Source organism: Crotalus tigris, unplaced genomic scaffold, assembly GCF_016545835.1.
Source record: "Crotalus tigris isolate CLP2741 ecotype Arizona unplaced genomic scaffold, ASM1654583v1 scf7180000018371.15429387391:27106975, whole genome shotgun sequence".
In the NCBI taxonomy this organism is placed as follows: Eukaryota; Metazoa; Chordata; class Lepidosauria; order Squamata; family Viperidae; genus Crotalus; species Crotalus tigris.
Window position 1 is genome coordinate 22,765,318 of NW_024096970.1, and position 26,811 is coordinate 22,792,128.

The 26,811-nt window shown below is 35.8% G+C and overlaps 1 protein-coding gene across 3 annotated transcripts in view; it reads right to left on the bottom strand.

Annotated features, from left to right (window-relative positions):
• MIPOL1 (mirror-image polydactyly 1) overlaps positions 1-26,811 on the bottom strand; it is a 189,679-nt gene that overhangs the window by 80,838 nt on the left and 82,030 nt on the right. For all 3 annotated transcript variants that reach the window (XR_005557736.1, XM_039351805.1, XM_039351806.1), the window contains one exon: positions 18,874-18,981. Coding sequence is in view for 2 of the 3 variants with exons in the window: in XM_039351805.1 (XP_039207739.1) it covers positions 18,874-18,981 (108 nt within the window). In the remaining variant the exon portion in view is untranslated. The remainder of the gene's footprint in view (positions 1-18,873; positions 18,982-26,811) is intronic.

Below are 26,811 nucleotides of genomic sequence, written 5' to 3' on the forward strand. Positions count from 1 at the left end.
ATCAAGCTCACAACAAAATTCTCCTGGCAACAGTTGCATTGAAACAAAGTTACTGCAGCAACAAGCAACGTCAGAGTGTTAATAATTGACATGAAAAGAATGAAATGGTGAGGAAGGGATAAAGAGGACAAAGAACAATTTTTCTATAAACCTATCCCAGCAAATAATCAATCAACGTGAAGATGAAAGGGATCTGATTAAGTGTCACACTAATTTTTAATTTAAATTTTAAATATTCCTATTGCCTATTGATCATATATCTAATTTTGAACTTCAGGACTAGAATTTAAAAATGAAGTACTCAATAAATTGATTTGTTACTTTTCTCAAGCAATGTGAACAATACCTATAGAATAGCATTGACTGTTAACTTTGTCTAAAGAAATAAAGCAGTACGTGAGTCATAGTATACAAAAGCTTAATTTGAATATATAGTATAAGCTAGAACAGTAGAACTGAATCAAATGGATACAGGTATTCTACTGTATTGTTTGTGAAACCCACAGTTTGAAGGTTCAATATATTAAAACACAGAGCACACCAAAACCAATATTAAACTTTTCAATAAAATATCCTTTCTAAAATTGTAGAACTTTTGTTTATAAAGCTGGATTATTTTACTCTGCATTAAATTTATAAATATTTTGACCCTTTATTCCATCTTTCCCAAAGAAATCTATTTTTGTTTTAATAAAATAACTAAATATCTAACTGATTATGGTGTCATGTTCATACAACTTTAAATATTGAGTTGAACAATAGTATCTAACAAAACACAAAGGATGCATTTTGTTTTTAGTCACATGAATATTTTTTTTGCTTTTACTTTTTAAATTGGTAGAATCAGAGTTCCAACTAAGTTACTCATCTCACTGATTTGAGCTGGGATTTACCAAAACTTCATATTAACAGCAAAAATGAGTGGAAAACTCTCCTAGAAGATAAAATAGAGTTAATTGTTTAATATAAATTTGTGATGAATATAGTATTAATATTACAAACCTATTTTCTTATAAGGTAATTTCAACCTCCTTCTGAAACTACATTTCAAAATAAATTCTGAAATGAAGCTAAAGGTAATTATGTTTCTTTCTCAACTGCATTCAATAACATGCTGTAATGAACCTTCTTTTGAGTAAGCAATCAAGCCATTTCTCTTTATTTGACACCTCACATTTTTGCACAGGATATACTGTAAAATATTTCCACAGAATTAATCTTAATGGTCAAAATCTGCTATGATACAAATGTAAAAAAGAACATCTCAGTTTAATGAATATGTCCATCTTGTAAAATTTTAATTCAATATGCAGCTTATTTTTAAAACATTTCATATATTTTATTATAATTACCATAAGTCATAAATCTAGTAAAAGGATTCCCAGCAGATTTTAATCTGCTAGTCATTGCCAACTCTAGGGGAAGGTGCTCAACTCCATTTTAAGGCCATTGAACCAGCGCTATCATGCCAAATGACATTTCCAAGGTCATATGGCCAGTGTGATGTCACAAAATGCTGTTACCATCCCACTGAAGTGACACCTATTTATCGACTCACATTTGCATGCTTTCAAACTGGTAGGTGGGGCATAAATCTAGTAAAATCTGAATATTGTGTGGAAAATTGTCCTTTAAAAAAAAGCATGTGATTGAGCTGCCGTTAAGAATTGCTAGTAATTATTATGAGATTTTTGAATTCTTCATGAATTTATTTGGGAGTAAACTTACAGCAATTATGCTAAAGTCATAAACGAGCTTTGCAATGTTATCCTCAGCACAGTTATTCAAGCCCTTTTGTATTCAGGGGGGGCTATTTGTGACTTGTATTTAAATCTATGTAGATGAGATATGAAGGTTTAAAAACTTGTTGCTGCAGGCACTGAAACCATAAGTCAGGATGAATCATAAGCTTCAGTAAGGATAAGAAAAAGAGGTCAAGGGTATGATTACAACACCTGTAAACATTTAAAAGAATGAAAACTTGTATTTCATAGATTTCATGGGTTACAACTGGTAACTAAAAATGGGGTTTAAAGGGTTTTGGAGGTTTTTCCCCCCTTTACTTCAGGATTATTTTAATTGGTTGATTAAAATATATAAAATTAAAACCAGATCACCTAAAATTTATTTGAAGTCATTTCTGAGTTTTGTGTAAAGTTATTCCTCTCAAATCTTCACACAGAAACACTTCCTTAATGATAAATGCAACACAGTATTAGGGTTTGTTTGTTTTTTTTTAAAAATCAGTATAGTGTTTTTGAATACTTTTTCTAAATGAAACAACAACAACAACAACATTGGAAGAGACCTTAGAGGTCTTCTAGTCCAACCCTCTGCTCAAGCAGGAAACCCTATACCATTTCAGACAAATAGTTGTCCAGTCTCTTCTTAAAAACTTCCGATGTTGGAGCACTCACAACTTCTGGAGGCAGGTTGTATGTGCTTACTTCTGGTCTTTTTCTTTATCCCCAAGGAAACTTTTCAAAACAACAGATGTTTCACAAAACGGATATCTTTATTTAATGATTAAGATTGTATGATCAAGATAGAAATATTTATTTGTCACACTTTCCTACATTTGTTACAGTTGATTTCTAACTCCAATGACTGTTTAACAATCATCAGTTTCAAGATATAGCCTATTTTACATATCTGTATCTCAAGCCCTTCAATTTGCTCAAGTGAGCAGCTGCTCCTTATCTCCTTATTAGAGTAATAACCCTGCCACATTATTGGAGTAAAACTGTTTCCTGCCAGACAGTAAAGAAACAGGTACAGAAGTCTGCTTTTAATTCACGGCATGTAGAAAATGAAAAACATCTACCAAGTGGGAACTTAACCTGTGTGTGCTCTGGGACCTTGTTGATTAATATATATGGAGAGTATTTTTTATCAAGTTTCTGGTTTCTCACATTAATGCAAAAACGATTGTCTTAACTGGTTGGCAGGGTGTTAGCAAAAACCAGCTTCACCGTGATAGAAGGGGGAATTATGCATGGCTGGAAAATAAGGAAAGCTAATTGGCAGATGAAGGAGGGCAAATGACAACATGTGCATGTGACATTATGCAAATAATACTAATTAGGATCAGATTCAGAACACTGTATCTCAGAGTCTGGAGGTTGTAGGGGCTTGGATGGGGTGCAAGGGGTTTCGGCTCAACCAAGTAAGATGGGATGGCTTTGTGTGCTTGGGCTTTCCAGTATCAACATTTTTCCATGGGGTGTTGTGTTTAGATGAAACTGGTGTGCAGTCTGGAGGGGGTCATGTCCTGCTGGAAAAGCACATAGTAGATGTGGCTAAGAGTACATCTTTGGATTGGGTGCCAGTTGCACCCATTCTTGGACCAAGAATCTCTGTTCAATGTAATTCATGCCTTCGCAACTTCCCGTCTGGACTACTGCAACATGCTCTACATGTGGCTACCCTTGACAAGTATTCAGAAACTTCAGCTGGTACAGAATGCAGCTGCACTGGTTGTAAATGGGGTGTTAGTTATTCAGCCCACGGAACACCACTTCTTCGGGGGCTCCGTTGCAATTCAACATATCTGAATCCAGTTAGTATTTGTTACATCAAAACTGGATTTAATGTAATGCTAAATCTTTTTCACTTCTTTGTAGGTGATTAGGAAGTATTCAACCATGTGGCAAAATGTGGAGAAAACGTGAAAAAGATGATGAACCTATTTAGTTGTAGCAGGCAAAACTAGCTCATGGACTCAGAACTCTTTAATTCTAAAAATATGTCTTTTGCAACAGGACTAGTTTGTGGATCTCTGAAGATTTATACATTTATTTAGGATTTCTAGATAATTTGAAATCTTGATAATTATTTCCTATCATTTTTCTGATGCTAATTGTTTATCCTATTGAAATATTAGTTTTTGTCTCAATGAACCAAAAAACCTGACCAGTACTTCCTGATATTGCCTTGATTTTGGTTTTGAGAGCATATATTCGTTCCTATTCATGTATCCCCATAGATAAACATCTAACTTGATCAATTTCTTCCTTGGATAAAAATACTGTCTTGCTTTCTTAGATGAATCAAACAAGTACAATGGCATATGATGAAGTTTTAATAATTATTTAATGGTGGTTCTTAGGTAATCTCTAAAACTGGCAACACACAGGACAATAACAAAGTGTATATTCAGCAGCAGAGCTGAAACATACATCCATGCATACCCATCCACTTTTTTTCTGAGGAAATTAAAAAGATTACCATTTTCTAGTATTTAGTTTATATCTATATCTTTAAATACATGCCAAGATTAATATTCCTAGATTGCCTTGACATCAATATGAGACTTCTTATAAGAGCTCAATATCTAGATTTCTACTGTATATCAAAAACATCAGAATCTAATATGTGTAAGAACAAAAGCACATTATGTAATCCTACTCATGCCTATTCAAAAATAAGCTCTACTTCAGTATGACTTAAATTAAAGTTTTTAACATATTTTGGGAATGGGAGATTAAAAGAAAAAAAGATACCGATCAGGTTTGCAAAGCACAAGTGAGCAATTCTATATAAACTTTTTTCAAATAAATTGTAGTATTTATGATAAAGCCAAGTGAAACATAATTTATTAATTCATCTTCTCATATCACATTTGTTAAAATTTTAAAAATAATTTCAGCTTAAATGAAAAATTTAAGAAATAATGATAAACAAAGTGTGACCAAAGGAAGACCATTTCCAATCTATTACAGATTTTAGACTAACAATAAAATCTGTGAGAAACTCCTAAATAATTGTTACAGTATTCCAATTTTGTAAGTAAACTCAACTGGAAGATTTTACACACACATGCATGCCTTGTTTAAATGCATAAAAGAGATACATTAGAAGTGCTGACCTATATGTTTTTCAAAGATGATTAAAATATTTCAACTCTACTCTTCCTTTTCAGGAAAGATTCTATAGATACTTTACCCTTGAGGGTAGCATATAAGCATAAAGACATGCAGCAAAGACTCACAATATTTTGAACTAGGGTCAAAAGGATTATTAATGATTAGCTACATTAAAGGCCTGCTATCTGTCTCTTGCTTGCTCTTTCTTTTGGATGGCAACTTCAGCCATGGTGCAGGTTTGTCTGTGTCATTCTTTGGCCACTTCCAGCAGATTGAGAAAAGCTGGAAAGTAAACACAGGTGTTTTAAAACTGGAGCCGCTGTCATGGACAACCACAAACACCCTTCTCTCGACTGTAGCTATGCCTCTTTCCCGCCCTCTCTTTTTAAAAGGAGAGCTTAACAAGAAAATGTCAAATGTTTCACCTTTCAACACTTCAAAATAACTCTGAGCTTAAAGTATTGTCTAGGAAATCTCTTGCAAATAGTTCCTTTTCTAACTTTCTTTTCAGATGTAGCCAAGTTAAAATTAGTCATGATTTTTTTTTTTTACTAATTACTTTATTTGGCAGATAAATTTCTTGGAAAGCACTAATGTGGTAAGCAGAGAGGCCACAATCCGGGAAACTAGCTAGCTAATTCCTTGTCCCCAATGGGGTCATTTCTTTTTTTTCTTTTTATGAACTCTGATCTCCTAGTCAGTTACAAGGCTTGGGTCAGCCTGGACAATTGAAGCTCAGAATGAAAAATCTATTAACATTAAAAAATGTTAACAGAATAAGGGGTTTATTTAAATATTTTATTTATTTATCAATCACATTTCTACCCATGTCTACCCATCTCTCCTAAATGACTCTAGGTGGTTTATGAAAACATAATAAAAGGAAAAGAGACAATATCCAGTGGCATCCAGGGAGAGGGATAATGGAGCAGAAAGAGAAAAGCAGTGTGCTATTGATGCAGTCCTCAGTCCTTTTGTATGTGTGTTGTGACATTGCTCCCATGTACAAACAGAGTAGAGCTTACAGTGTGATAGAACAATGCTGCTCAATCATTTTGATGAAAGGAAAAAGATCCTGCAGACAGCAACTGCAATAATAATAATATACTTGAACATCATCAGCATTAACAAAAATCACCACCAGTCAATCGCAAAAGGCAGCTTTATTCAGAACAGCTTACACCCTGTGACGATACCTATTACACCATCAAGCACCAACATCTGCCTATCCCAAATCCTTGGAAAGGATTCAATAAGTGGATAAAAATATCAAATCCAATTTAAACATCTGCCTGATTGTGCAAGCAATCGTAATATTTATTGAACTTGTATGCTGCCCAATTTCTAACAGCTCTGTGTGGGTCACAACAAACACATAAATTTCAATAAAACCAATAAAAGATGAAAGATGGCAATTGTGAGAGATCAGATGTAAGGAAGTCAATGGTCTCATTCTCTCTCACCAAAGGCCTGCATGAAGAGTTAGATCTTCACAGCTGTTTTAAACATCAGTACAGGAGGGCCCATCTGGATCTTAGAACAATCTCATTCCAGACGGCAAGAACTGCTACGGAAAGGGGCATGTCCAGAGTCCCAATAAATGACATCGTTTAATCAGAGAAAGCTGAAGCATGCCAACTCTACAAAATTGACTCAGCTGAGCAGATACTACGGATAACTGATCCTCAGAGAAGATAGCAAAAGAGTAACAGATAAGTAAAAAAAAAGACAGAGCTGCTCAACTTCTGTTTGGTTGTAAAAGTGTGTTCTAGATCAGGGCTTTTCAACCTTTTCACCCATTGTACCACTTTTAGGATATGGCAATATCCAAGTACCACCAGTCGCTTAGCAAGGTGTCAAAAACATTATGACCAAAAAAAAAGGGGAAAAAAGTGATAAAGTACAGATAGTCTTCGACTTACAACAGTTCACTTAGTGACTGTTCGAAATTACAATGGCACTGAAAAAAGTGCCCCCCAAGCCACAGCCGACAAAGACACCTGCCTGCCCACCCGGCGGCATTCTTCCTCCTGTCCGAGGTTTTCATTGTTGTGAGCATTTCTGTTGAGGATTGGCAGCAGGGGTGGGGTGGGGGGTATTTGGTTTTTATTCCCTCTGCCTGCTGGGTGGTTGCAGCAGGTTTTGGTCACTTCACATGACCCTGGGACACTGTGACCATCATAAATATGAATCCGTTGCCAAAAATCTGATGTAAATCACAAGATGGAGATGCTGCAACATTCCAGCTGATCAGTGCTTCTTCTGGGCTCAGCAGAAGTACCAGGATCAGTGCTGCTTTCCAGCTGATTGGTGCTTCTTCAAGGCTCAGCAGAAGCACCAGGATCAGCACTGAGCTCCAGCTGGAGCCTGGCGCTGATCCTGGCGCTTCCACTGAGCCCTGACAGCCCTGCAGCTCCAGCCATCTCTTATTCAGGCTTGTGCGGTGCTGCCACTGGTTCAGCTCATTCCCCTCCCCCTCTACCACTTTTCTAGGATGGCCGCGTACCACCTGCCAGGTGCCAATGTACCACAGGTGGTACCCGTACCACTGGTTGAAAAGCCCTGGTTTAGATTCTACCAGGCAGTGTGTGAACAAGTGTCGAAGAAGCAGAATTCTAGTTTGTGCCTGACAGAAACAAATTCAGGGAATATCTGCTGACTATGAACAATATTGCCAGATTTATTTCATTTTTTGATTATCAGTAATTTTCTTAATAACTTGTGAAAATTCTGTGAATATGGTACCTCTTATCTTTTAACAAAGCATCTCAATAATATCCCATGGCATTCTGACTAGGAAGCTATAAACTACCCAAGCTATAAACTATGGGATAGATTGGTCATTTATTAGGTAATTGCACAGAAGCCTGAAAAATCATACTTAAAGAATTGTCATCAATGGCTCCTCATCAAACTGAAAGGAGATAACTAGCGGATGCCATAGGAGCCCTGGTGGCACTGTAGTTAAAAGGCAGCATTGCAGGCTAATTCTGCTGACTGCCAGAAGTTCAATTCCTTTGATCTTGATCTGCTCAAGGTTGACTCAGCCTTCCATCCATCTTAGGTCGGTAAAATGAGGACCCAGATTGTTGGGGGAAATATGCTGACTCTGTAAATCACTTAGAGAGGGCTGTAAAGCATGTGAAGTGGTATATAAGTCTAAGTGCTATTGCTATGCCATAGGATTTGATCCTAGGACCAATGCTTTTCAACATTTTCATTAATGATTTGGTTAAAGAGGTTTGCACAACAAATTTGCAGACCCAAAACTGAATAGTATCGTTTAAATTCTAGAATACAAAAAGAAAATTCAAAATTATTTTTACACATGTCACAGAAGTAAGATGAAAATAACTTTCCTTCTTCTCTCTAGGAGGGGCTATCTGGAATCGAGAGCAACTGTAAATAAACTAACTGAAATAGAATCCTAAGCTGCAATTCAAAGAGGAAATTACAGATATATTTGAATTTATTCATGCACCTTTTGGCTAAGCATCAAGAGTTCTGCTCTAAAATGGTAATAGATGGGCCAAAACCATTGCCAGTTTCTCATAGTGTATTATAAGATTTGAATATAAACATTAAAAGACACAATAGATAAGTCAGCAATGCAATTAAATCTGCAAAGTTAGGTATGAAAAACCTTAGACCAATTCATAAACAAAGCTTATTTAAAGCTCTAGTTATATTCTGTCTCTTGCCAAAATTCCTCAAATGTTGTCAACTTCCCTGCAGGCGGTTGTGTTAATGCAGGACCCTGGCCCTGAAAGCCCATGAACACACAGTTGTATGGGCAGAGACTTTCCTTCTGTAAACATCACAAGATGTTGTTGTGGGTAAAATATCTGGAATGCTCAAATTACCAAAAAAGGGTTCATTTTGCTACAGAATAATGTGGAATCCTAATAGATCTATCTAAGCAAGGGCATAAAGGAGAACTAAAATGTTTGCACTGACACCAGAAAAGTAAGATCAGTGAGTTCCCCTAATTTTGTATCCTTTCCAATTCCAACAGATATTAACTAGTTTCATATGAAAGTTATTTGTGATCAGGGATTTTAGCTTACTTACATAAAAAAGTTTAGGATTAAGTTTTTATTTTCTCATTATTGTATTATTTTAATGGGCTCTAAGCTCCTGAAACTAATTTACAATGTTTAATATAAATAAAGCAGAAGCTTTCCAGATGTGCAAAACTGTAGCTCATTACTTAATTTTAATGGTGCTTCTCTGGACAGTTAAGGACAATGATTCCTGGAACAATCTGATCTATCAAAGAGAAACAAAGAGTGGCGAAAATATTTCTCCAAACAAAGTGGAAGTGCTTAGTCTAATTCCTTTTGCCCAGTTCAGAATGATCGCCTTTTTCTTACAGTCCTAGTGACACAGTTTGCGCTGCTCAGGAGAGTCTCCTGCCTTTTTGGAAAACCTGTTCAGAGCCACAGGAAGATTGGTGGCCTTGTCAACAAGCAGCTGTACATGAAAAGAAATTCTGTTTCTTACATATCTGCTTCAACAAAATAAACTCAGTTCAGAATAAACTTTGACCCAGCGCACATTCTAACTTCAGTTCTATGCAAAAGGCTTAATCTTGGCTTGGAGTAATTAAAAAAAAAAGGTTAATTTGAATAATTCTGAAGTTTAGAGATTCTGTGCTGTAATAGTACAATTGTATTTAATGTATTTTTTTCTAGAATTTTTAATTTTAGACCTTTCGCTTTCTTCATTTATTAGCTAACAACTGGACTTGTATTCTCTGTCTTCTTTCCATCTCTTTTATTTTTTTTTTTAACATCAATTTTTAGCATGTTTTTCTGGATGTCAGTTTATATGTGAGTCAAGCAGAAAGATTAATGTTAACACCAGAAAAATATAAAATAAAATATTTGTTTAAAATAAATGTATATTTTAGGAAATCAGGCTACTATTTATAGGTAAACAAAGCCGTTTTGCATGTGTTTTTGAACTGATCTACCAATCTACATTTCACAGCCCTGTGCTACCTTGTGAAAAAAAAATCCTGGAATTACATCTGCTAAATTGCAACTAGAGCCAAGATAGCATCTTGTATTTTATAACCATGTATATAGGAAACTGGAATGATGTGATCTAAGCTGCTTCTGCTATTACTACCATGTAAATTCCACTGGGCAAGTTTTTGAAAACATGAAAGCTGATGTCATTTTCCTTTGAACATAAACAAAACTCAGCAAGAGTGTGATCTATTTTTCTGAAGAAAAACTGAAAAAACAAAACTTTGAGAGAGCTAGACATTCCTCTGCAAGGTCATAGTTAATAAAACATTTGGAAAACGACATGACACAATTTAGGTTTAAAGGTTCACTTAACTTTGTTTTAGTGTTTTGAATCTGACAAATTCACATGTCAAAAGATGTTTAAATTGTTTTGTGTTTTGACAATTGATCTGCCAGAATAATTTTTAAGGAGCTTTCTTTTTTTCTTTTTTGTTTCAGTTAAAATTAAAATCCATGCTGCCTAATCCTTGGAGTCAATCTGTAATTAAGGGGATTTCAAGAGAGACCATGCACTGCATTAATTATAAAATTCAATATCTGTTTAATACTGTAACAAAAGAATGAATTCCAGGCAACACACCAAAATGCGATCACGTCTATATTTGGGTGAGAATGTATTCCACTGCTGTTTCTAGAAAAAAGCAGGCACTTGGTGCTTACAGTCAGTGCTTTTCATATTCTGATATTTGAGCAGCCTAGAACTAAGCTGGTAATCATATCCAAATCATATTCAAATCCTAAGGTACTTTAGTTCAGGAATGTAAACTTGTGGCCCTCTAGATAGTACCGAACTATACTGTGTGCACAATTATTAGGCAAGTGAGTATTTTGACCATATTATCATTTTCATGCATAGTTTCCACCTCCAAGTTGTGCAAAACTGAATGCTTAGTGGATATAAGCATATCAAGGTTTTTTGAAAACTTTCTTGATAAGAATGTACAATATAAACGTTTTACCAAAGAATGCATCTTACCATTTGTGTAGATATAGTTGTCTTCTGCATAAACTAGTTTTCTCTTTGTTTCTCCCAATCTAGCTTTGTGAATTGGTTCTGGCTACACACACACACACACAGAGAGAGAGACACACGTGCAGACACACATAGCTTTGTGCACACACATATTCATATTTGTATCTGTATGAACAATGAATAATGTATGAACTGGTATTGACTATACACAGATATGCCTATATTTCATTTTAAAAGCAAAACTTTTAAAAATGTTATATTCAATTTATAGTTGATTTGCAGAGGTTCTTCAATTTCTAATTTATTTTCTTTGATTACCAGTAGAATAAGGTTTTAATCATACATTTCCATGTATTTCATACATAGAAATAAATCCCACTGGGACCCATGGAGCTTTACTTTTGAGCAGACACGGATCCACTTGTGCTATTAATCTACTTAGAAATCTAAATATAGGTGCTTTGTGAATAGGAGTTTTCTTAATTGTCATTTTGGTTTAGCATGGCAAACTGACAATGATCACCTGAAAGTGTCTTGATGGGCAGCTTTTAGGAAAGTAGTGTTTGTTCAGTTAATTCTACTTCTAAACTGAGCTGTATTAGTTTACCTTTCAGGTTAACGTTCTACATGCTTTTTTCATTTCCATTTTTTGGTCTAATGAAGGGTAAAAGTTGAAAATGCAACTGTTAAAGAGAATATCCAAAGCACTGAAATTGAACTCTTTCCTCTTATCCTTAAAAGAGGAAAGAACTTCTCCTATTGAATAATTCATTTCTGCCTAAGTACAATAAAATCAAGTACACTCAAGGACTGAGCAATCAGGTTCTGCAATGATGACACATCCTAATATAGTCTCTGCTGAGATCTCCAAGTATTTGCTCTCTTTTAATATCTCCCACACAATGGGTCTGCATTCTGCTTGTCTTGCCTGTGAGTAGTCATGTTTGGTATTGTGCTTAATCCTTGTGAAAGAATCTGAATCTGAAGAGATCTATAGTTTATGCAATGTGCCCACTACCCTTCCTGTTCTTTCCCTATTGTTTCTGAAATCATTGAAATCACCTGCAGTAATGGAGCACAAACCCTAAGAGCAGGGGCTTTCATACTTGGCCCTTTTATGACTTGTGGACTTCAACTCCCAGAATTCATCAGCCAGCATGCCTGGCTGAGGAATTCTGGGAGTTGAAGTCCACAAGTCATAAAAGGACCAAGTTTGAAGACCCTTGTCTAAGAGACTTTACATCTTAAGACTCTCACTTAAACAATTAAGGATAAGGGAGAAAAATGCTACCTGGAGACAACAGAGACCTATCTCACTTATGGATTATGAAGAATATGAAGGTAGAACCGTACTGAATATTGTTAGGCATGTTTATACAGTGGCTAAATGCAAGTGGAGAAAGGATTCTGGAAATGCCTAGAAATAGCTTCAACTACCAAGAATTATATTAAAGCAAATAACTCTGGAATGAACTCTCACTTGGCTGCCAACACTTAGCAGCCCAACAGAGCAATTATGTTGATACAAATAGCAACTGCCAGCAGTGCTTATTTTCAATAGTTTCAACACAGTTCAAAGCTACTGACAATAAAGACCAATTGATTTTGTCACTGTCTGGTATTTTTTGTCCTACAGACATTGAATGAGTTGGGATATAATGCCAAAACTCATCAGATATGGACAAAACATTCCTAGATGTGGCCTCCGATGGGGGTCAGCATGGACAGGTTAAAGTGACCAGCTGCTTTAACAAATTGTGCCAGACTGGACATCAAACCAGCTGGGCCTTATTGCTTTAGCTGGTTCTGTCTTATTGCACTGGGACGATATTCCCAAAAATTAGTTTAGGAAAGTATTTTGGATAAAATAAATGTGTGACAGAAAATAACATACTTTCTTTGTTTTTAAAGTTTGAAAAATAGCCACTTTAGCTTTTTCCAACTCCATGTCCTCCAGATGGAACTGAAGGCAGCACCCATACAATCCAACTAGCATTTGTGCAAATATTTACTCCATTTATGCCATAGTAAGCTATATAAAGTCTTCAATTAAAACTGTTATAAATAGTCCTTAGCTAGTGGTAGTAACTGGGACCAAAGTTTCTGTTGTTAAGTGATGTTATAGTAAAGTACAATTGTCATTGCTTAGCAATGGCAATCCCAGCACTCACCTTTGCCATTGATAAGCAAGGACTGGAGGTCATTAAGCAAGTCACAGGCAGGTAAGATGTGGCGCAAGGTGTGGCATGAACATGGCAGGGCTGGGAGTGGCTTCTGCCAGGGCAGAGAGTGCATGGTCCTTGCAGAACCTGATTGCATGAGTGGCTGCTGCAGAATAGGGGAGGGTGCATGATTTACCAGAGCATCTTCCCCTGGGGACACTGCAGGACACTGCAATTGTTGTCAGTGAAAGCCAGTTGCCAAGCACTCAGATTGAGACCAAGTGACCACAGAGATGCTGGGATGGCTAGAATTTCAAGGACCATTCATTCACCACCATCATAACTTGGAATGGTTGCTGAAAGAGTGGTCATTAAATTAAGACTGCCTTCACCCCTTCTTGCTCCAAATCTTGCGTTCATTCAGCTCTGCCATGTAGGCAAATGAAGAATAAATGAAAGCAAATTCCCTGGACTTTCACTCTTGCAGCAAGATGTTTGAGACTGCTGAGCATAAAGAGGTGGAGAAGGCAAAAAATATCTTGGGCCAATATTGCAGTTATTCAACAACTTAAAATCTCTAACTGCAATGCTGTGACAGAAAAGCTGTTGTTGATGAACTTCTACTTACTATATCTAAGGTGTGGTTCAAATATACACTACAACTATTTTCTGAGATGATAACATTCTAGTTAAGTTTGCTGTAATTCAAATTAAAGTGCAGCTTGTTAAAACATCACAGGAGCCCTTACAAGCTGCACTTTAATTTGAATTACAGCAAACTTACTAGAATGTTATCATCTCAGAAAATAGTTGAAGTGTATATTTGAACCATATCTCAGGTTGCTACATCTACAGGCAACATAGGACTTGTCTTCTTTCGTTACTCATCCTCTCGTTACTTCTGTATCCATGGGTGGTCATGGGGGAAGTCAAAACACAAACTGGGAATGTGATACCAGGAAGCAAACCTCACCTCTTTTGTATGTGCATCTTGACATCACGTGCCTTCTCCAATAGGGGAAGTGACTTGCATTGTAATATCACAACAATATGTTTCATCTTTCTGATAAAATCTCCAGATTTTACAGATGTCTTTCTCTCCTGTACCTATCATTTGAAATATATCAACATGCTGCAGATATCCACACATTCAGCAGAGATATATGCAGAGTGAAAGCCTTCACATTTTGAAATTGTGTACACTTTGGCTTCAGTGCAAGCCAAAACCTAGCAGGACAAGGTCTTGACTTGTGTAAAACCCAACCAAAATACAACTGTGTGTGCAAAGGCTTCCTTCCTGCACTGAATGTGTGTGTGTATATACACACAAATACCCCCCACCCTCTCGTACTAGGCAGGGTGGGTGTATTTGTGCTGATATCCATGATTTAGTAATGTCTGACACTTATGTGTCTTCATTTCATACTTTTTCTCTAGTATGCTAGAGGAAGAGCCAAAAGCTTTAAAACTAACTATATTATCTATGATGTCTGAATTGGAGAATTGTGGTTTGTTTAACTGTGACCTGAATCTTACTTAGTATTAAGCTAGTATGGATAGTTTCATGCCTTATGATAATTCAAAAGCAAACAAACCACATTACTGCTTAGATTTAGTGTAATTTCAGCCCATAGTGGGAATTTCTTAAAATCTAAAACAATATTGTGATTGTTTTTTCCTTTTAATCATAGTTTAATAAACCACAAATTCATGAGTTTAGTAGCAAAAATATGGTAATTAATTTCAAAGTGAAAACATTGGCTATATGTCACAAATAGAAAAAATAGTTTCCCCTTATTCATAAAAAGGGCTATAAGTCAACAAGCAGAAAAGTCATTTGAATTAGTCTGCCATAACAGAGAAGACACTACATGGTGAGGTCAAGCAACAGTATCAGCTGTTTAGGGTTTTAAAAGTCAAATTATATCTAAACATAAACCTGTATGAATATTATGAATATTTTGCCATTTCTGTTAAAATCCATAAAGCTTTTGATTTCTTGGTAGTAAGTTATTTATTTTATACAGTTCACTCTTGCTCCATTTGTATTCTAATCGTTTTTCAACTTCCAGTGGAAAACAGTTGCAAATTCTGATTAAAATCTTATATTATTTAATTATGTCAGTATATAAATGAAACCTATTCATGGACAGCCACAGGATAGGATTTGCCTAGCTAACTTTGCTAACTATCTAACTTTGCTTCAGTTTGGCGGATTAGTTAAGATTGTGTGAATTAGAATTTGGTTTTGTGATGTGTAATGAAAGGAGATTTGATAAATGCAAATATGTGATATCTGCTGTGTCAAGGAGAGTTTGAAGTCTTGGAAATACATTAAGGCCTCCCTTTTTACTGACCCACCCTGTCTAGAAAAAAATTCCTCATTCATGACATTTACAAATTTCAAGTCATATAACACACAAGAGCTGAATTTTATCAGGTAGAGGGGCTCAGGTGCCATTTTTTAAAAGCTATACCTTAGAAATATTTATATACAACTTGCCCCACCTATGTCTCCTCTGTGTCTACTGTAGACTGAAAGTAGATTCTATTAACTTGGAATGGTATTTCAGATAAGAAGGTCAGAGATCGGTCAGAAAAAGACCTTTGTTATTTAGAGCTTCCTATGGCTTACCTTTGGGGTAAAGAGTTTCAGAAACCACTTACAGCATTTTTGTACAGGACAAACAACCATGTATCATTATGCGCTCAAGGTAAATAAAGAAATTTAAATTAATTGCTATTTTATTTCAGTCATTTCTCAATATTTCCTAGCTACTACCCAACAGGATTTTTTTCTGCAGCACATGAAGGACAGCATTTCACTGCATTTTCCACTAAACCCAAGAAAATTTCTCTAGGGTTATCCTAAATCATTTGTACTCCACCAGTGTCTGCCTGAAATGAGGAGCTTTCCCCTCCTTTCTCTTCCCTTGCATATTTAGCAATCTCTTTGAATCCTCTCTGTTATTCTGTTACCCCAGTCCCTGTAATTTCAATAAATCCTTGGTTGCATAAGAACTACAAATCCCAGAATTCCCAATCAGTATTGATATATCCGCTGCTCTCCAGATGTATGGGATTGCAGATCAAATATTGCTCAGCTAATATTGTCAATTACTAAGCTAGTTAGGAGTCATGTGTTGTAGTCATAACATATGGTTGCTTTGTGAGATGGGTGGCTACGTAATTAGAGACAGTTAAATAAGAATCAGGAAGGAATCTGACCAAATATGATAGATAATGTACTGTTGATAGATAATGTACTGATCTTATAAAGCAAATAGATTATTCAAGCTTATTCAAAAGAAATCTTTGGTAGCTACAGCCTCAGCTAGTATTACTTCATTTAACTGACATTATCTTTTGGTCATCATCAGCTCTTCAAAAAGGATCAGTGTTTTCATATTACTTTGGAAGAAATGATAAAAAATGGGACACCAATATATATATTTCTATTGAGTTCTGTTGCTCTTATCGTCTATAAATTTAAATTAGATACATTTTTTTGAAACATACAACCAAAGCTAAGTAGGAACTATACTAGAATCTTTCTACGATATGTAATGTTCTTGTCTTTATGAATAAAGAAGTTAATGCTTTGTATTGTATTTTCTCCCTTCAGGCCTAATGATTTGCTAAGATTAACGCAACTCTTTTATATAATCTGTTTTGACTTCAGAAATACATTTTTCTTGATAAAACCCTTTCCTTAACCACAGCTAAACAATATCTACTCTACTTTCAATTTTAAGTGAAACAGACATTTAGACAAACAGTATTAATAATTAAAATAAGGATTTTAGTATAATTCATAAAAAGAAAGCACCATACAAGTATCAGTTGAGTCATAATCCTACTGTGGATGGCTGCATGAGTTTTCTCCTCTTGAAAGTGAAAAAAAGTAAAACAGGCCCCTTGGCTTAATAGTCTATTTGCATTACTTGTGTAAAATGTGTGCCAGAAAAGCATGGTTTTCAGAAGCAACAATAGTTTGAGCAATAAATGTACACAAAATCTGTTTGGTCCTATTGTAAATAATGTTAACATTTATATTGTGTTAAAAGTTAAATTGCGCTGAGAATGTTTAAATCCTAACCAGTCTGTATTGTAATAAACATATCTATTAGACTTACATATACCTACCATTGCTGGAAAAATAAACATGTCTTTCAAAGAACTGTAAATCTTGTACATGGAAGAAATACTACAGAGATCAACAGTATGATATTAATTATTTTAGTTTAAACAGACTGAAATTTGCCACATTTATTACATAATGTTTTACCACTAATAAAACAAAATATTTTTCAAATTGTAGGTTCAAAAATTGTATCTTTTAAACTGTATAAAAAACATTTGCCCACATTGTTGAATCACTATAAATTCAAACATATTAATATATAGAATTAAAAATTTAAATGAAAAAATTAATTGGATGAGTTGTAATGATACCCATGCCACTCTAAGTTTAAAATACTTAAATGTAGCAACACTGAAAAAGGCTAGATCAAAGTAACAATTACAGTTTTATAACGTTAAAAAGTGAGTCATGATTTTGATAATGAAAGAATTAAAGCTACAAACAAATGAAACAGTTGGTGACGAACTACATTTTATTTGACAGCTGCCTAAATTTCCCTCTCATCTAAGAGGTTTTTGAACATTCCCATGACAACCAAGCAGAAAGCAGTTTTATCTCTGTTGCCTCATGAAAGTTGCCTGGGCTCAAATCTTAAGAGTAAGTCAGAAGAATAAGCTCAGCTTTATGAGTTGGTACAATCCATTTATTAAAAGAGACACCTATTTCATATTTCAAAAGTAAAACAAAGATAACACTATATTTACCTCTAAAACTTAAAGCAAGTATGCTAGTCTACTGAAAACAAAGTTAAACAGTAGAAATAAATAGGAATTGAGGTAAAAATTATAGGCCAGTTGACAATGATTCCTTTTTTGTTTTGTTTTCTTTACCCTTGTTAAGATGAATTAGGAATTTCCTCTTTTGGTCTTTTAAAAACAAAATGTAAAATATTGGGATCGAAAAGTCTCTGAAAAGAGACTTTTCCTCCTAAGGATTCCCAAGAACTACAAACAAGAAAAAAAAAAAAAGCACAACTTCGTCTACAATGTAAAATAAAAACTGGTTATAAGAATATTTTAAGATTCCAAAGTGAAAGCTGTTTAGAAACTCTACCCAAAAAATTAAGGCTTTTACCATCTTCCTTGAGGTCATTAATGAGGAAGTAAGATACACCTCTTGCTCCATCTCCTTTTTACCCAGCTCCTCCCTTTTATTTTTTTCAATAAGGTTTTTTTTTTTAACCTGGAACTGGGAAGAGGAAATCATCAGCTACCTATTTGCAAACATCAGTATCAACAATGTCGTTACTAATACAATAGGTAAATAATTTTACTAATACATCATGTAATAGTTGGGGCAGATACTTTTTAAAAATACAGTCATTACTGGATAAACAAGAGTTACTCTCCAAATATTATAGATCTGCAATTCTGCTTGCTATAAAGAGTTCGTATCAATTTATTGTTCGTTAACACAAAATAGCTGGTCAAAATTTGAAAAGAATATTGTTTTATCTTCTTATGTTCGCGTACACTTGCTCTCTCATGCAGAGACAGAGAAACAGAGAGAGAGAGAGAGAGCACAAAATAATACCATAACAGAAGGGTGCTGTATTTGTGTTTAAAGAAGAGGTTGTTGGCAAACAGCACAGCTCACTTCTGCTGAAATGTACACAACTGATCTATGCAGCAGAGAAAGCTGGCACCCAGGGCTTACAACCTTAATTTGCCTGCTAGAAGGAATGGAGATTTACCTTCAGAGCACGTTCTTGATTGTTTTTAGCAGTCAGATGTCTAGGGTTGTTTGCAGAAGTCTGGTTCTGCTCTTTCATATGATGAAGCTCCTGCTCCAGCCGTTTGCACTGCAACGAGGAAAGAATCCCATTAAGTAAAGGAAACGGCATGTATATGTATATGTGTGTGTGTGTGTACATACACATGCAGATATACACTGTGGGCACAATTATTAGGCAAGTTGTATTCTGAAGGATTAATTTTCTTATTGAATAATTACAGTGTTCTCTGTCAATCCAAAATGTTAATAAACCTCAAACCTGAATATTTAAAAAGTGAAAATGAGGTTTTGGCTTTCTTAGGGAGAATATCTATGTGTGCACAATTATTGTGAACTATTAGTGTGCAGAATTAGTATGCAACTAAATGAAAAATGAAAATTTGCCCATCTCACTCATTTATTTGCAACTGTTAAAGTGAGAATAATAAACAAACAACTCAAAATGTACAAATAAACATTTCTGACATTAAAAAAAAAATCAGTGACCAATTTAGCCACCCTTCTTTTCAATAACAGTCATAAGCCTTCCATTCTTGGAGTCTGTCAGTTTCTTGATCTGTTGACGATCAATGTTTTGTGCAGCAGCAACCACAGCCTCCCAGACACTGTTCAGAGAGGTGTACTGTTTACCTCCACTGTAAATCTCCCATTTAAGAAGGGCCCACAAGTTCTCAATAGGGTTTGGTCAGGTGAGGAAGGGGGGTCATGTCATTATTCTTTCATCTTTAAGGCCTTTATTGGCTAGCCATGAAGTGGAGTACTTTGATGCATGAGATGGAGCATAAAAATCATGGTATTCTTGAAAGATGTAGATTTTTCCTGTACCACTGCTTGAAGAAAGTGTCTTCTAAAAACTGGCAGTAGGTTTGGGAGTTGATTTTGAGTCCATCTTCAACCCCAAAAGGTCCAACTAGCTCATCTTTAATTTTTGCTGGCATCTGAATCGAAGTGCAGCTCTGTGCCTGTTACTGATCCAGCCATGGGCCCATCCATCTGGTCTGTCAAGTTACTCCCATCTCATCAGTCCATAAAACCTTTGAAAAATCTGTCTTCAGATATTTCTTGGCTCAGTTTTGCCGTTTCAACTTATGTGTCTTGTTCAGTGGGGGTCAGGTTTCAGCCTTCTGTACTTTGGCCACGTCTCTGAGCACTGAACACCTTGTACTTCTGGCCATTTCAGGTAAGTTGCAGTTCTGGAATATGACAGCACTGGAGGATAATGGTTTCCTGGTAGCTTCATGTTTGATTCTTCTCAAATCTTTGACAGTTAATGTGCATCTTTTTTTCTCAATATGTTTCTTGCAACCCTGTTGACTATTTGCAACAAAACATTTGATGGTTCTGTGATCACACCCCAATATCTTAGCAATTTCAAGAGTGCTGCATCCCTCCGAAAGACTTTTTACAATTTTTGACTTTTCAGAGTCAGTTAAATTTCTTTTTTGCTCTATTTTCCCTGAGGAAATAATTATGCCTAAATAATTATGCACACCTTGATATAGGGTGTTGATCTCCTTAGGCCACAGCCTTCCTCATTACACAAATACACATCACCTGCTATGTTTATATCCAGTAAGCGTTCAGGTTTATATAACTTGGAGGTGGAAAACATGCATGAAAATGATGATACGGTCAAAATACCCAATTGCCTAATAATTGTGCACATAGTGTACACTCATTCATTCTAAGGAATAGTGCACTAAATCAGATTTAAAATGATTATTGGTCATTCTCTTGCTGGACAGTTTTGCAATCATGGAAGGATAAAATAGAAGCAGAATGCTTACCACACTGCAAAATATTAGAAAAATAACATGTAGCTTACAATATCAACATATGCATTGAAAATATAGCTATTGTAAAATGTAAAAATTGAGAAGACATACTATTATGTATAGCATATTGAAATAAAATGAAACAAAACAGATTTTACGCATTATACAAACTGTCTCATGCCATTTAAGATGGCAACTATAAAGAGCATGCACCAAGGAATTAAACAATCGATGAAGTCTAAGACAGGTCCCCAACCCCCGATCCGTGCCAGCAACCGGACTGCATAAACAAGCAAAGCCCATCCACGGGATGGAGGCAGCACACAAAACCACGCCCCCTCCGGTCCTCAGAAAAACCTCTCTCCACGTAACCGTTCCCTGGTGCCCAAAAGGTTGGGGACTTCTGGTCTAAGATACATTCAGCCATCTAATTGAAATTTAATTTCTGGGGGTCCTACTGAAAGAAAAGAATGATGGGGTCCTTCAGAAAGAGCTGGTGGCCAAGTGCACCTTTTTGACTGATGCACCAGTGGTTACAGTTTATGAAGTAGAAGATATAGTCTACATGGGATTACCTGGAAGATCACCACAAAACTATAAATACAGTAGTACAAAATTCAGCAGCCCAGAACTGTTGTAGAATATCAATACTATGGGAACTGCATTGGTTGCCTGTTTGTTTCTAATTCAAACTGCATAATCAGGTTGCATGATTTGATTGTGAATGAAGGTGCTGACTTGACCTGTATAACCAAGACATAGGGTGGCAGGAAGGTGATGCAACCAACTACAAATTTAACAGCATCAGCTGCAAAGTTAGGGTACAGGGTGGAGTGGAAGTTGTCATCTGGGAGGCCCTGATGATTTTCTGCTCCTCTGCTCCTCAGATCTGCTGGTGGTGTAAACAGCCACTGTCTAGGACAGACAGGCAGAACACTAGCAGAAAATATCCATGAACATCAAGTAGCAGTTAGAAGACATGATGAAACTTCTTAATTTCGCAACACATGGGCAGACTCAACCATAGTTTCAGCTGGGAGACTGTGACCAGGCTAATACCAAAAAATGCTAAAGATTTTCTGAAAGTTTGGCATTCAGACAAATCAACATCAATAGATACATAGAGATAAACCACATTTACACCATTCAAAACAGAGAATAAAAAATTAAGAAGGAAACAAAAAGATCAGAACACATCCTCTCCAGCAACTAACACCCAGATAAGCAGAGATTAACACCAGACAAAAAATCAGGAAGTAAACAATACCCTAATCAAGGAACTACCAAGGAGAGAACCATACTCCAACAATACTGACAATACTGACAAGGCAGGCTATTGTACTGAATATAAATAGGGAGTAACTCCCTCCCCCCCCACTAGCAAAAATGATGTTAGCTAGCTAGGTAAACATCTGCAAGCAAACAACCAAGTTTAGAGAGCACCAAAGACTTCACTATTCAACCCTGAGCAACTGCACCCAGTGTTGTAAACTGCACTCAATTTTATCTACATGTGTGCAACTTCATTTCACTTTCTTCCTAATGAATATTCTCTTTCAAAGGTTTTACATAACTCTAGAAATATCTGCTATATGTGTCACTCTAAGCATTTTGTGGGAAGTAATCCACTAAAAAATTATGATTGGTTGCCCAAGAAACAGAATATAGATTATTTAGACAGGCCTGGCCTCCCCATTGTGATGCTTGGTTAATGCAGACATAATTGGTAGCTTCTTCTTTTGACTGTGGTCTGTTTATAGTAAATATCTTATCCTGGATGAACAATACTTAGAATGAGTACTGTATGTATGCAGTTGATTATTTTCTGGGGGTAGTTATAACCAGAATCAATCACACATTCTGTATTCAGACCACATACCATGGTTTAGTAGTTACACTAGTTAGGAGTGAGATAGTAAAGGTAAAATTAATAACTGTGTGCCCACTAGCAAAGTTTGTTGTTACATTCTTATGCGAAGATAATCTCGTTCTGACTGCTTTGCTTAAAATTATAAAACAACAGTGAGATACTAGTGGGAAAGATGACAAAATACAAATTAGACTAGAAGTAAAGAATGTGGAGATCATATTAGGTAGCAGTATATTCAAAAAGGAAATGTTTTATTTCTTATTGGCATTTCCATGCCTTCAACACATTTTTAAAGGGCAAGCATCTTAGTAGATTGCAAAGCAAATGCAACCCTAGTTGCATTACCAGATACAAATAATGTCATAATCGAGGTAAGTCATTATCCCTCTGTATTCTGCTGCATCTAAAATATGGTATAAAGGAGAAAATCAAGATAATAAGAAATCTGGGAGGAAAAACAGAGAAGGAATAATTAGAGGTGTTGGATTTAATGACAGAAGAGAAGACTAAAGGGAAACAGGACAGTTCATGTAGAAGATAGAATAGAACTCCTTGGAGTTGCTCCAGAAAACAGGGCCAGAAACAATTAGTTTAAATTACAAGAAAATAAATTTAAATTGGACTTGGGAAAATTAAAGATTAAAGTCCAAAATATATGCAACTTAAGCATCTTAACATTGATTTTGATCAAACTAGAAAACCGCCCACAATTTTAAATAGTTAAGATGTTATACTTATCGTTCTATTTGCACATGGGCCAATCCAGTTCTCCCTCACTTCCCTCTTTCTTCATCTTCTGGCTCCTGTGTTTTGTGCATAGAATTTCTATGCTACTCACACCATTTTGCCAGTAGCAGCCCGTCTGCATATGCAGCCTTCCATGGGAAATGGCTGTATGATCTGCTTCTAATAATTACTCTAATAGGATTGCATGAACTACCCTTCTTTCAACATGGCAGTAAATCCCACTGAACCCAGAGGGGTGTAGAAAACACATACTTAAAATCATGCCATTAGCAAAAGAAACTAATGATGCTTATTAACAATGATGCTGGAGTAATACTGTGGAAATGTATTGAATGCATTGAATACTAGATCTCAAGCAGACCATGGGTGTTCTTAAATGGTATTGATTTATTTTTAAAACGTCTTTCCATCCAAACTGAGTGTCAACAGACATGACAGACTACAATTCTGTACCCAACAAAAGAGAGTCTAACAGATTTAAACTATTTTTTTTATTATTCTCTTCTGCTTCTCTTTATTTTCCTTTGGAAGATCTGCACATGAAGATAATTCATACCTCAAAGATTTCTAAAGGAAAGCAAGTAGTTTTCACTGTGATTTTTTTTTTAAAAAAAAACAACAGTCTTCTCCTTGTCCCAAATCCACCGTGATTGCCTAAAAGGCAAATATCTCACCACTTGGATGCTACACAACTCTTTCCTTTGCAGACAAAAATAATATCAAATGCTTCCAGTCAAAACACAAACCAACCTTTGGTGTCAATGTGAGTTATGTACTTTGAATAGCAGATGTTTGGAAGCACTTATATTTATCTAAATTTACTTTATTCTTTTCCATGTAGAAGAAATGGATTTTTCCCTCTGCTAAATGATGGGTCTAGATAGATTTATTTAATTAGGTCATAATTCTGAATTAAAGTTTTTTTAAAAAAAATATAACAACTTTATAGTTCTGGCAAGCAGTCAACAAGAATGTTTAACTGATTATTTTTTCAGTGCTCAGATGTACTGAATCTCCTGGATTTCCATGAAAAAAAGAAGAAATGAAAAAGAGCTTTGGTAAAGGTCAGGCCCCAAGAACATCTGCTTTTTTAGAAATTTATATTTGATTAGGAAGAGAAACATTTTGATTTAGTGAAAAAAAAGCAATGCATTTCTAATATTTTTCCAATCAGAAGCCAGAACTAATGACATCTTCCTTTTCATAGTCAGAAATTGAAGTTGTCAAGAAGACAATATATATATATATATATATTTGGTTCCTTTCTAATAAATATAAAATTGTTGTGAAAAGTCATATGAAAGTACATTCAAGAGAGTTAGGAATTTCAAATGCCATTCTCATTTAGGAGCAAAATTTCCAGATTATTTTATTTGCATGAAGATAAGCAAACCTTTTAATTTGATTGTGGCATCTCTTTTCTCATCCAATAAGAAGCAGAGGAAAGCAATTATCACCAATGTTAGGGATGGATCACACTTGTCTTAAATACTCAGAAAATTCTCAATTCTCCTCAGATTCAGCCAATTCAGAGCAGATCCAAACCCACATTTTGCTTAACAAGATGTGAGTTCTGAGCTTCTCTGCTGATTATCAGGAACAAATAACAAAGAGAGGTAATGTTTGCATATGTCATTTGAGCAGTTTTGATGAAAGAAGATTCTGTTTGAAATCTCTTATGGAAAGCTATGGCCAGGGGAGTCTTTACTTATCTTCTGCTGCTATACTAATTATGCCCTTATCTTACCCTGACTAGATGTCCTGGTGATAGTCACTCACATCCTGATCATTACTCTAGTTAGGGAAGTGTACAGGCTGTATGTGGGGCTATTTTTGGAGACAATTAGTATGCGACATTGCTACAGCTAGTTCAAAATGTGGCAGGAAGGTTCCTGGGCCAAATTCAAATTGCTAATCATATCTTTTAAAGCTCTTCATGGTGTTGTACCAGGTAATTTCAGGCAATGCCTGCTAAGATAGAATCTGCCCAGCCAGTATAAAGTGTTAGAGGACCCCACTGAGGGTCCTACCACTCTACTAGATCCATAGGGGATTGGACAGATAACAGGTCTCCTCAGTGCTCCCCCCCCTTTGAAACATCTTCTACCCAGAAATGACGCTATTTCCTACCTCCTCCCCTGCCACTGAAGCATTACTTGCTGAAATTTGGTCCCTGGTGGCTTTGCATATTTAATATTTGTTTGCACTTTGCATTATAACAGGAGAGGACAGCTATAAAAATTGAACAAATAGATAAAAATAATATACAAGTAGTTCTCACTTACCAACCACTTGTTCAACGAGTGTTTAAAGTTACAACGGCACTGAATAAGGAGAGTTATGACTCAGCCTTCAAAGTTGTGGCCATCGCAGCATCCTTGCAATCATGTGATTGTGATTCAGGCATTTGGCAACTGGCATACATTATAATGGTTACAGCGTACTTCAGTCATGTGATTGTCATTTACAATCTAGACATCTTGCTTCCAACAACCCAGCTGGCAGGAAGTTAAAAGTTGTGAGTATGTGACATCATGCTTAATGACCGTTGATAATTTGCTAATGACCACAGCCAAAACTGCTGTTGTAAGTCGGATGTGGTCACATTTCACTTTATAACAGAACTGCTTAGCAACGGAGATGCCAATCCTAACTGTGGATGGTAAGTGAGGACTATACTAATTATGTTTTTTACCTAGTTGATTCAGGTAACAAATTAAGTGTGCCTTAGAATTATATTTATATAATCACCAGATTCATTGTATGTATACCACAGACTGTATAAGAGGCAACATGCTAGGTAGGGAATTCTGGGAGTTGAAGTCCATGTATCTTAAAGTGACTAAAGTCGAGAAAAAGTGGTCTAAGAATATTTCCATAAAGATTCTAATGTGGAATAACAGACCGATTCTGCACTCAGATTTAGAGTTTCACAAATAGTTCTCAAAAACATTCTACCTCCAATTCATGTTTTTTTTTTCTCTTCTGTTTAATCATGTCCAGTTCTTGGAAACTGCCTGGACAAGTAAGTCCCTGCAATTTTCTTGGAAAAGTTTGTCAGAGGCGCTTTGCCAGTGCCTCCTTCCTAGGGCTGAGAGAAAATAACTAGTCCAGGGTCACCTAGCAAGCTGTGTGCCTAAGGTTCCTTTATGCCTAGAACTCCTGGCCTTCACCACTACACCAAACTGGCTCTCAGTTCATAGCAGATAACAGAATAAAGCAAATATATATTTAAATTTGTGCCACTTATTTAAACAAATGATTAACAAATTAACGTAAGAGAATAAATAGTGTTCAGGGTAGTATATTAATGTAGGTGTATAAAATCAAATACAGAACAGAGATGACTTTGGTAAGACCACACTTGGAATACTGTGTCCAGTTTTGGTCACAATACAAAAAAGATATTGAGACTCTAGAAAGAGTACAGAGAAGTACAGCAAAGATGATTAGGGGGCTGGAGGCTAAAACATACGACAAATGGTTACAGAAACTGGCTATGTTT